General features: G+C 32.7%; 1 protein-coding gene across 1 annotated transcript; it reads left to right on the top strand.

Moving 5' to 3' along the window:
- The first annotated feature begins 7,141 nt into the window (after positions 1-7,141).
- On the top strand, positions 7,142-7,945 carry LOC143403747 (small ribosomal subunit protein eS4, X isoform-like). The gene has a single exon (XM_076861915.2). It carries the CDS (start codon positions 7,151-7,153, stop codon positions 7,883-7,885), a length of 735 nt encoding a protein of 244 aa, XP_076718030.1. The 5' UTR covers positions 7,142-7,150; the 3' UTR covers positions 7,886-7,945.
- The last annotated feature ends 4,842 nt before the right edge of the window (positions 7,946-12,787 follow it).

Below are 12,787 nucleotides of genomic sequence, written 5' to 3'. Positions count from 1 at the left end.
CTGTTACTACACACTGTGTTATCTCACCAATCTGTTTGGTTCTCAAAAATTCTATCCCCTTTGTAATAAATTCCCTGTATTAAATTGCCTTTGTTTTAAATATACTGAATGGTTTAAATGTTTCTTGCAGAGCAATGACTGATACATAGTGAAAAATAATAGTTTCAGTGATTTTAGTTATGTTTGATTGAATGACTACTTCCCCCTGGTAATACAAATGTTGCTTGTTGGGGATGGATGTAATACTTATTTAAGAAGAGATGCATAGAAGTTGAACAATAACATCAGGGTTTATTACAAAGAAGAAAGATGGATACATTGTGGGTTTGTTTTTCCCCATACCCAGATTATGGTGAGAATAATAAGCCAAATATATAAATATTTAACATAAAATTGAGCAAATTCAGTAGAAAAAGATAATTTTTTGGATGGAAAATTGAGTTAGTGAATCTATATTGATAAAATTTAATAGGGCTCTATTATTGCTTTTGACAAAATCAAAAAGATAACTGGGACTACAACCTGCTTGTGGATATGAGATCAGAATGCTAAGACAATTCCTGTAGTATTGCCATGAGGATCAAAAGGAATTCAAAGTTTTTCTTTTATTTAGTTTAACACCTGAGAAGCTAATCAAAGTTTCTTGTTTCTTATAAGGTATATGATCTTAGCAATGCTCTTGATTCAATTATTTGACTGTTGTAGGCTCTAGTCTCTCAAACTATAGAATTCTCTAGTTAGAAATAAGATCTTTCATCATATCTTCCTTCAGAATGACAGAAATTAAGACATTGTAGACATTACATGATATGACTTACATGAAGAGCTATGAGAAGTTTCAAAAGTGATTATTGTTGCAGGAATTACTTAAGAGTGTTTTTTTAATTCTCCCCCTTAATGAAGGACTAGAGGGTATAGTGACCAGTGACCTTCCATCCACTTCTGTAGAACACTTTGTGAAAGACAACTGTTTTTCAAGTTGCTGTCTGGTTTCAATATAAGCAATTACTATCAAATCCTACTTTTGGTACATTTCTCCATAATTTTTTAGGAAAATGTTAATTTAAAATCATCATTGATTAAATGACTTTCAGAGATACTTTAGAAAAGATTTCTGAATTAGGAGGAAAATTAAATTCTTGATGTCTGCCATTCCATCTCTCAAAGCTTTGGTGATCCATTAAAGTTCATCATTGACATTTTTCCTTTAGTATATATACTTAGATATATAGAAATTAAAAATTATTGCTCTTTTTTTTTTCCTACAAACATCATCTTACCTATCCATATAGACATCATCTTACATGTCCATGTAGACATCATCAAAAATGTTTCAAATTAACTCGTGAAAACAAGGACTTTCTATACTACCACAAAGTAAGAATTAGGAATTTTCGGCATAGGCATAATAATTATCAAATTATATTTCCATACTATAGTTATTTCGGGATGAAAAGTGCTATAATTAATAAGATTCTGAAGAAATTCGTAGTTTGGGATGTTTTGCTAATAAAATATACTTCCTGTCCTTTGCTATATTTTGATTAGAAAAAAATATTTTCATTTTTAAGTATCATGACTCTTTTGTATCTAGGGCCTTAGCATAATATCTTGAACACAGGAAGACAATGCCTGCTATTTTTTTTTTAATTAGAGAATCAATGGAAGTATAAGGAGAGGAATAAAACAATTTGTTCCTTGTTGTTTCACATTTTAATAATTATAATACCATTAATACTTAATTGGAGCTTCATGTTTATGGAGAAATTTTTAAATTATATCTGTATACCAAAAGTTTCTTGAGTAATTCCTGCAAAAGTCTTAGAAGATCAAGACATAGACATTAAAAAAATACAGTGCCTTTAGATTGCAAGAAACAGTATGTTAGAGGGTCCTGAAGAAAATATGCTGAATATCAACAGTATTTGAAAAATAAAATGTACTAGAATGTAAAATAAAAAACATTGCATATAATAAAGGAAAATATTGTTTGATTAACCTTTTACTTTGTTTGTATTTATGTGTGCCTGCGTGTATGTGCTGCTAAGACTTGAGATGTTTCTTACAGGGACTTCAACAGAACTTTAAAACATAGTGGTCCATGAACTCCCATTTTACCCCAATTACAGATTGCAGAATCACATTGGTTGCACTTGAATCTAATGTATGAAATATGATATGTCAAGAGCTTTGTAATGTTTTGAACAATCAATAAAAAAAAGAACTAAAAAAAAACATAGTGGTCCAGTTGCAGATTTTGAGATGTTGATATAATTTCAAAATCCAAGATTTTAAATTATATAGGAGGGCTTTTGCTCTTTGCAATTATAATCATCAGGTAATAGAAACAGTTCAAAATAGTGAAATGTCTGTTGTGACCTCCTAATAATTTCTGTGTTTCTACCTCAATGCATGAAACCTCCTCTTCCTTTCTCTTAAAGCTTCAATTAAAATGAAACCAGTGAAGATAATGAAGGTAGAAAGAATTGGCTGTTGCTACAGATGAATAACTCTGAATTATGAAAAGTAGCTACACACCCAAACCAGAGCAGAATTTTGTGTTATTCCAACCTCAACCATTCTCCAGAGATTGGCTAACAGTACTTTATAAACCACAGGGTATTGATACTAGCTTAAAGAATTTTAATGTGGCCATGAGGTTTTGATTTATAATGTTGAGGAGGTTATCTATTAGCATAGTGGTTTCTGAGCCATATCAAGTTCTGAGTCCTGACAGAGGACCTTTGATGCTCTTAAGCATCTAGCTGGCATGGAAACTGGTCACTTAATCACATTCTCTAAGAAAAGTGGAATAGAGGAAAGAGGAATTTGGCAATGTTGCCCACATTAAGTGTTTGTCTTCTGACTAGAAGCCAATATATTGTAGTTTCCAAATAGCTAGTAATTTGCTCGATGTATAGAAGATGTGTACAACCAATTTTAGTTCAGAGCTAAACTGTTCTTTACTGAAGTTCACTAAGTCATTTGGACATAGGTCCAGTGCCTATGCTCATGCTGCATTATTGGATTTTTGTTCTGTTTTGTATTTTTTTTTATTTTTTTTTAAAGCTGAAGCTACTCCCATAAAACTTTTAATGGTTCTGGATTACTTAAAGGGTCATGGAAAATGTATGTTCTCTTGTCTTCAGAAAACCCTTTCCCCTCATGCAACTTAATTAAATTTATGTATAATAAATGGATTTAAGAGATAGAGTAAATGTAAAAGGTATAATAAGACATTGTATATTCCCTCCAATAATATCACATCCTATGGTACAGGGATATTAAAAGAATAAATCAAAGGAATCATAAAGTTTTCCTAATCTTCTAGACAGAATATTTCTTCCAGGAGAACATATTTAGATATATTTGATTCACATGTAATCTTTTTTTTTAAATTAATATCTTGGGTAATTGATCAGTTGAATAGAAAATGACAATTCTGCTGCCTCCCATAGTGTTTGGCCCATTATGACTACTGAAACTCAGAAAGCAGAACGAAGAAATGGAAGGAGAGAGGAAATGTTATACTGTATGAGTGACTTATAAAAATATTTAAAAGTTTAAATATTAGGAATAGCATAGAATTAAGCCCATAAATTGTGCTATATGCAAGTATAATAAGAGAACATTTGTTTATTTAATATAATTAATTAAATAATGGACATTATCCTAAGCCTGTGTCCTTCCTATGATGAAATGAGGTACACTGTATAAATTGCAACTCTGAAATTGTGTCTTTCACTCAGGTATATATCTTCATTTCAATTTAGCGTTCATTTATGATAATTTTATATATTGGCCTGCATTGAGGTCAGGGGATATGTTTTGCAATATGTTCACAAAAGGAAATTTTTATATAAATCTTCAAATAATGGGAAGCTTCTTTATCATTGATCAATATTTTTGCTCATACATGAGTAATATGAGATAATAGATATAAAGAGTTAAGAGATATGAAGATTTGCTTTTTCTTATGCACAGTTTTTCACTTGTTATTGCTTAGTTTTACTGAAATTGGTCATCCTTTGACGTGTGCAGAATAGCAGTGACCAGATTTTGCACACCTGCTTCCTTATTTAACTGGATTTCTGACCTTGAACAAATGCCTTATCTCAGTAGAACTATGAGCATTATATGAAATATTGCCTATGAAAGACTATCAGTATATAATGCATAGTAAATACTAAATTTATATCAGCCAACAATTTTGGGCTGCTTCTCTTCTAATCTCAATCTGAAGTTTATTGATACATCTTACCTACTAATGTGAGTATATTTTGGTCCCATTTAACTCAGTGTACCAATTATTTGTGTCCCTCTGTAAAATATTCACCAAATATATATTTTACATTTTAAAGATTATATTTGATACATATACTTGCTTTTGTTGTTTTTAACCCAATAAAAATGAAATGACTCAAAATAGAAATTGAAATACACCTATGAAATGTTAGCTATTAGAGTGCAGAATCAAGGCATGAAAATGCAATGGAACCATAAACTTTATGCTCAGCAGACTGATGGTGATTTGATTTCTTGCCAGTATTAAGAGAGGACAGTAACTTGGTGGTCACATGAAATGTAAAAAGCATAAAGGTGAAACAAAAAGACTCAGAAAAGAACAAATAAGAGATTAGAAAGTATGATGCAATTCAGTGAAGGAGTCAGAGGGTAAAGATTAACATTTGTGAAAGTTTCAAAGAAGATTTTATAACTGGTGATAATATTGGAATAGTAGATAAGAAAATTAGAAATTTTTAAAAAATAGCTAACTCTGGACTCTGTGTAGGGTAGCAAATAATTATCCTGGATTAGGAACATCCTATGATTCCTTAGATCATCTGTAGGTTAAACTGAAAGTAGTACATATCAGAGGGAGGATTTACAGGCAAGATCTTTCTTTCTTGCCATTTTAGCCAAAACAATATGCTTAGTACAAGCTCAGAAATTATGTATGAATGCTTGCTCTAATTCTGCATATTTTAAAAATGCATAGCAGAATGTTTTATATACATAATGGTGGAGGCATCAACATCTTGACTTAGATCCATCTGGTACTCTTTGAATATCTATATGACACAATTTTGCAATAGTATGTTATGAAGTATTGATTTCCAAGTTTTATAACCACTTAGGCTTGGAAAGGTGATATAACCTGCTTCAGGTAGAATAGGAAATGAGTATATCAGAATTCCAATCAGATTTCCAATCCAGGTCTTCCTATACCAAGTTCAGTGCCTTATCCATTATCTTTTACTTTTATTAAGAAAAATTGGCATAATTGGTAAATTTGTTATTTAGTTAGTTATTAAACATTTATTGAACACTAACTTCACTTTAGCTACTTTTGTGTCTACAGCGATAAAAATCAAGAATATATGTTATATATTGAGGAAAAATATGAAATTGGTTTAAATGAGACTAAGTAGTTTACACATTGAATTAGATGGTCATCAGCATATACTAGGTAAGAAAGAGTGAATTCTTAAAACTATGTATTTCCCCAAAGAAAAACCTCTCATCCAAAAAAAAAAAAAAATCATCTCTATTGATTACAAGCTACTGATAACACAGAGAAAAAAAACAGCTAGTGAACATAATATATAGTTAGTAATACATATTCGCTACTTCAACATTTCCTTGCAACAACATCTAATTTTTCTACTCTAACAGTGGAGGAAAAATCATAGAAGTACCTTTCTGAACTTCATTAGGGGGAGTAAATGCATGTCAGGACTTGGTCCTTGGCCTGTGTGTCTCCAAAGCCTGTGTTCATTTTTAAAAGTGACTACATTTTTAGATCTTTTGTATATTGTAATCCTTAACAGAAGGGACAAGCATTGGTTGCTCACTATAGTATTCCAAATCCCCAGTTTAATCATTTGAATGTTAATTCTGATATAACTCTGAACAGTTGAACCACCTTGATTTACTCCTTTGAAGAGGGCTAGGCAGCCGAGAGTGTCGAGTACCATTATTTCCCATAATAGAAAGAAAGATCAAAAAATGCAGCCTGCACCCGCGGCTGCTGAACCCAGGTAGGACGAGCTCTCCTGTGCTGTCTACACCCGCGCCCCTTCCCACTGCACAGGTCAGGGAAGGTGACTAGGGCGCCTAACCTGGGACAAGAAGCAAATGGGGTCTAGAAGATGAATAGACCAGCCATTTTCCACTGACTGGCAGCGATGGCGTTCACTGATAGAGTCCAAAGCAGTGGCAGCAGGGATTGAACCCAGGAGCATGTAACCACTGAGCCATATCCCCAGCCCCTTTTATATTTTATTTAGAGACAGGGTCTTGGTGAGTTGCTCAAGGCCTCAGTAAGTTGCTGAACCTGTGATCCTCCTGCCTCAGCCTCCTGAGCTACTGGGATTCCAAATGTGCACCACTGTGACCAGCTATACTTGAACTTCCTAAACTCTCCGGGTCTCCTAAGAGCAGTTTCAGACTTCCCACTGATGGGTGCCATCTGTGAGCATCAATGATAGTCTCCCACAGGTAGTGAAAAAGGAGAGGGAAAGAAGACTCTTGCCAATAGTCTCCTAACATGCTATAGTTGCTGGCAAACTTCATCTAAAGAAAGTGAAGCTTAGGCTTGGTGCAGTGGCCCATGCCTGTAATCCTAGTGACTCAGAAGGCTGAGACAGGAGGATCATAAATTTGAGGCCAGCCTCAGTAACTTAGTGAGGTCCTAAGCAATTTGTGTGACCCTGCCTCAAAATTTACAAAGAAAACAAAACAAAACAAACCTCAAAAACGACAATAAAAAACCTGAGGGCTTAAGTCTTGAATGTAGGCAGTGTGAGGCTGTCTAAAACAGTGCATTTCCCAGGAATTTAATTAAATTCTGAGAATAAATGAATGGGTGTTAGAGAAACTGTAGGGTTGGGTTGAGTTGGGCTCAGTGGCACATTTTTATAATCCCACGGGTTGGGGAGGCTGAGGCAGGAGGATGGTGGGTGCAAATCCAGCCTTGGCCTTTTAGGCCCTAAGCAATTTAATGAGACCCTGTCTCTAAATAAAATATGAAATATAAAAAAGGGCTGGGGATGTGGGTCGGTGGGTAATTGCCCCTGGGTTCAATCCCTGGTGCCAAAAAGAAGAGAAAAAGAAAAACTATAGGGCTCTTTCGGTGCCTAGAGCAGCCATGGCTCGTGGTCCCAAGAAGCATCTGAAGCGGGTAGCAGCTCCAAAGCATTGGATGCTGGATAAATTGACTGGTGTGTTTGCTCCTCATCCATCCACTGGTCCCCACAAGCTGAGAGAATGTCTTCCTCTCATCATTTTTCTAAGGAACAGACTTAAGTATGCCCTGACAGGAGATGAAGTAAAAAAGATTTGCATGCAGTGCTTCATCAAGATTGATGGGAAAGTCCGAACCGATATAACCTACCCCGCCGGTTTTATGGATGTCATCAGCATTGATAAGACTGGAGAGAATTTCCGTTTGATCTATGACACCAAGGGTCGTTTTTCTGTTCATCGCATTACACCTGAGGAAGCCAAGTACAAGTTGTGCAAAGTGAGAAAGATATTTGTGGGCACAAAAGGAATCCCTCATCTGGTGACTCATGATGCTCGAACCATTCGATACCCTGATCCCCTAATCAAGGTGAATGATACCATTCAGATTGATTTGGAGACTGGCAAGATTACTGACTTCATCAAGTTTGACACTGGTAACCTGTGTATTGTGACCGGAGGTGCTAACTTGGGAAGAATTGGTGTGATTACCAACAGAGAGAGACATCTTGGCTCTTTTGACTTGGTTCATGTGAAAGATGCCAATGGCAACAGCTTTGCCACCCGGCTCTCCAACATTTTTGTTATTGACAAAGGCAACAAACCATGGATTTCTCTTCCCCGAGGAAAAGGAATCTGACTCACCATTGCTGAAGAGAGAGACAAGAGACTGGCTGCCAAACAGAGCAGTGGGTGAAATAAATGGTCAATAGGTGCTATGCCTAGAGAGTAGAGGTCTTTGTACTTAATTAAAGAAAATATAGCAGGATGAATTGAAAAAAAAAAACTATGGGGTTGGAAAATAGGTTTTTGTTTCTTTGCTGTTTTATCTTGGCCTCCTGAGGTGCTCTACTTGTTTGAGGTTGTTGGAAATAGGTAGCCTACATATGTGCTCCCTTGCAACTGTACATTTGTTTAAGAGAGAGGATAAATGCTCTTAGTTGAAAAAAAAAATGCAGGAACCTATGAAAGATGCTTTTACTCCTGTTTCATTAAGCCTGTCAGTCTTTTTTAATTGCTAGAAATGAATAAAATCAAGCATATTAGGCATGTTGTCTTTTTCTGCTAGTTGGTAGGAGTGTATATAGTTTATAATTAGGCAAATATATGGTCTAATTAGAATATGTATGAATGTATGTATATGTGTATATATGTATGTATATATATATACACATGCAAGTATATATACGAGTTGAGTAAAAACTTGTTTCCATCTGATAGTATGTAATTTATTAATATTTTTATTTCATTTTTATATATTCACCTGCTCTAGACTTTACATGCATACCAAAGAAAAGTGTAAATTTCATGATGGTGTTTTGCTTTAGGTATCCAAAGTGCTCCCCAATAAATGTACAGTTTTTGTTTCATATCATCCTAGAACATTTTTAACCTTTCTAGGCTAATTCTAGCTCTGTCTTTGAATTCCTACAGCCATCATTTTGTGTTTTTTTTCTATGAATTTTACAGTCTATTGTTATTGGACTTCAAAGTAATATAACATGATTTTAATTGATGTATATTATTGCAACCCTTAATTCAACCTTGTGTATTATGATTTCTTTAGAAAATTTTTATTAAATTTAGGATCCTTAAACTGATTTTGTTCATTTTTTTGAAAAGTTATATTTCCAACTCATGTGATAGTTTTTGCATAGAAAACATGGTCTTTCAGATTTGAACTCATTTTAGCATATATATTTATGGAGTTCCTGTAATACAAAGTTAAAGGAATCATTATAGGTCATTTTATACTAGGTATAATCTGTCTTCTCCCTAATAACTTCTCAGGTTTACCTATTTTTAAAGGAACTTTTGATACTGTGAAGAATAGTGGTCATTTAAACACCTCTCTTCTGCAATGACCATCCCTTCATATTGTTTCTAGTTTGAGGGTTTGTTTTTATAATCATCTGAAATCCTTTGATTCATACCATCTTCTCATTAATATCTTTATGCATAGATTTTCCTTCACCTTTATTGTCAATTTTGATATATTCTGAATCCATAATGAGTTTTCTTTCATACAATTTCTTCTAATTGACACCTTGTTGCCATTGTAATTTGTTTCTTCTAAAATACTACACTTTTCTCAATGTACTTGCTTTATATTTTTTTCTTGCTTGGAGTGATAATATGCAAAGGAAGACTTCATAATTACCACATGATGGTCTATTCGACTGACAAAGCAAACACTATTTGTAATTCTTCTGTAAATGATTCTTCATTGAAATAACACTTCTGTGCTTTCGTCCCTTCATTTCTCAGCTATTTCAATCTTTCTGCTCACAATGGAATGGATGACACTTCTTCCAAATGTGTAAATTGATGAATTTAGTTTCTGACTTATCCTGGGACATTTTAAAAATTCTCCTCATATTTGACACAAATAATCAGTTGATTTCTGCCAGATAATATCTTCACTTTTCTGTGTCATCTAGCTTTGGTTGTAAACAATGTGAATAATATTTATATGGGGAAATTATGAAGATATAAATTTTTGTTACTATTCTGAGGCAGGAGGATCATGAGTTTGAAGGCAGCCTCAACAAGTTAACAAGACCCTAAGCAACTCAGTGAGACCCTGTCTCTAAATAAAATAGAAAAAAGGACTGGGGATGTGGCTCCTGAGTTCAATCCTCAGTACAAAAAAAAAAAGTAATGGTAGCTGAAAATAAGACTTTTTTGCATTTGATTAAATAAAATTACTTTAATCTTACTGTGTGTATTGTAATATTTTTCCCATATATATTGTAAAATAGGCTGTCACACATGGGAAGAAGAATTAAGTTTCTATTTGAAAGTGCCAATCAAATAAGTTTCAGAATTAGAAAATTCTGTTGATTATTATGTCTTAACATTGATGATAATTTTTATAGTCCACGAAAATTTATTTAAAATTATAAAGACAGCTCATTAGAGGTTGTCCAAATATTTGTAAGTTTCTAAGGTATATTTGATACTACATGTTTTAGTTTGAAGAGATAGAGTTCTTAGTTTGGTTTTAAAGAGAAGACATTTTGATTTCTAGGGTCTTCAGTATATATTAGTAGTTAGTGGAAAATTTAATAGTTTATTGAATGATTATATCATGTATCCTTGAAAGCTTGAACTACACTTAACCACTGACTCATTATTCCATAATAAATTGTCATATACTGTAGGATCAAATTAATTCTTAGTTGTTCAACTAAATTGTGCATTTGCATTTCAAGTATTTTCCTTAGAGAAAAATGCAAAGAGGAAGTTTGATGTATTTTAAGATTAAATGGAAATACCGAAACTGATTGACTTTTAGTACCATAAAACTAATTAAGATTAAAGGATAACAAAACTATCTTCTTAATGAAAGAGTCGATTTTTTATCTACTTTAAATGATTTTCATTTGGCATCAGCAACTAGGTTGATGGTCAAACAGGCAAACAGCTATCATCAGTCATGCATAATTAGAACATAAAAGATTGAGTGTGCATAGTAAGTGTAACTTAGGCAAAAATTGACATAAAAAGTGTACACAAATTGGTAGTAATGGTGTAAACAACATTTCATCAAGAGAAAATGGAAAACATATTTGTACTAGTTTTTGAAGAGTTGGCAATTGAAAATATAGTTAAAATTGATTCACTTCATTAGTTCATAAGAAATCATTAATGTATTATGTCTTCATATTCTTAGGAAGGACAAAAATACCTAAATTTATTTCTTGAAGTTTTTTCTATCTATAGAAAAATTGAAGTGTTTTCTATTTATAAAAAAATTGACTTTTGGTACATTTAAATTTTTTTCTTTATATTCAAGAGAAGAATTTTTAATGAAGAAATAAAATATTGGCATTTAAATATGATAACTATTGAAAAAATTTCTTTATTATCAAATATGTTATACATGTCAGTAGGCTCTTTATTGTCTGTCATTGAAAATAACCAGTCAATCTGTTTAAATAATTATTACCATAAAACTATGGTTTTTATATACATTATTTTACTTTGAATGATAAGTAATAATAAACATTATAGAACAATGAGTACCAAAGAATAATACTCATTAAAATATATTTGATTACATTTATTCCTTAATTTTCTATATTTGAAAACCTTCAATTTGAAGTCTTTGTATTTATTAATACAGTGTAAACATTCCTATGAAAGTTGAAATTAGGATATGATGATAACTATGTCTTATAAACTTCAAGTTAAAATCTAAGCATATTTCTTTCATACCTTTGAAATATTGCTTATTTGTTATCTCACTTAAATATCACAACAAGCTTATGAGGAAATCAGAGCAAGTGTTAAAATTCCAGTTTTACAAATGAATAAACACAGGCTTGGATGTTTGAAGACCTTTTCTTGGTTACTAGCAATAAATATGTATTATAAACATCAAAGCTTGGACTGGAACCCAAGATGAGTTCTTACGTTTTATCCCTTGCTTCATATTATAGATTACACAGACGTAACTACAGAGTTACAGATTCATTTGATTTTCCAGGTTCACTACAAAGGCTTTTGGTTCCACCTTAGCCTCCCTGTTGCTTGTGCCTGTCATAGCTAATAATACCTCTAACTTGCAGAGACTGCTATTTCCATTTTGTGCTCCATTCCTCATCATACTCTGCCCATTTCTACAGAATAGATGTACATTGAGTAAATAGCACAAACATCTAAGAAATGGAATCACATGAGGAGAAAATATGTGAGTAATAATGATATAGAAAAAAATGATTTCATCCTAATCTACCAACATACCATTTCCTTTCTCTTCTGTCATTGTCATTTCTCCACTTCCACTTCAATAGCTTTTTTCCCTTCACCCTGAAATCCACCAGGAGAGGATAAATATGTTAATGTTTGAATGATATTTTTATAACATTTTTTTTGGTTATCCTTCTCACTATATCCTCTAAGTAAAAGCCACATCCTATAGCTGTGTCTAGAATCTTTCAAATTTGGGTTGACACAATCAAACACTTTGTGTTTAAGCTTCGACTTAAACTCTTCTAGAATTCTATTGAATTCCAACTGGAATTCATTTGAAATGTTAAATATTAAAATAGTTTAATTCAAACAATTATTTTATACCAATCTTGATACCTGCAGTATATTTTCTTGGGAACAGTTTAAGAAACGCTCTGCCAAGTAACAGAGAAAGGAACAGTGAAGTATAGTGTGTCTCTAAAGACAGCCTCTTTGTTTTCAATCACAAATTGCTACCACATAATGGGTGTGACTTTGGGCAAATTGCTTATCAAATCCTGTGCTAATAGTGCATATTTTATAAATTTGTTTTGAGCATTTGTTCATATAAATTTATATATTACTTAAAACAATGTCTGGCTCATCATAAATACTTAGTAAATATTAGTATATTACCACATGTTGTTTGTGCATACAGATCATATAGCTTAATCAGTGAGAAAAAGGTTGTAATTCAAAAACATTTTCATACAAATTGGCTCACCAATAGAGAATCAGATCTGGGTTTTGGATGGAACTAAAAATGGAGGATGTCTTTAACTATATAATATAAATAACAATATAA

This window comes from Callospermophilus lateralis, chromosome 7 (genome assembly GCF_048772815.1).
Source record: "Callospermophilus lateralis isolate mCalLat2 chromosome 7, mCalLat2.hap1, whole genome shotgun sequence".
Lineage (NCBI taxonomy): Eukaryota > Metazoa > Chordata > Mammalia > Rodentia > Sciuridae > Callospermophilus > Callospermophilus lateralis.
The sequence above is the reverse complement of the archived record's forward strand: the minus strand, read 5'-3'. Positions and strand labels throughout refer to the sequence as shown.

Bases quoted from the DNA above. Each gene is read 5' to 3' on its own strand.
- LOC143403747 (XM_076861915.2), top strand. From the start codon at position 7,151: ATGGCTCGTGGTCCCAAGAAGCATCTGAAGCGGGTAGCAGCTCCAAAG.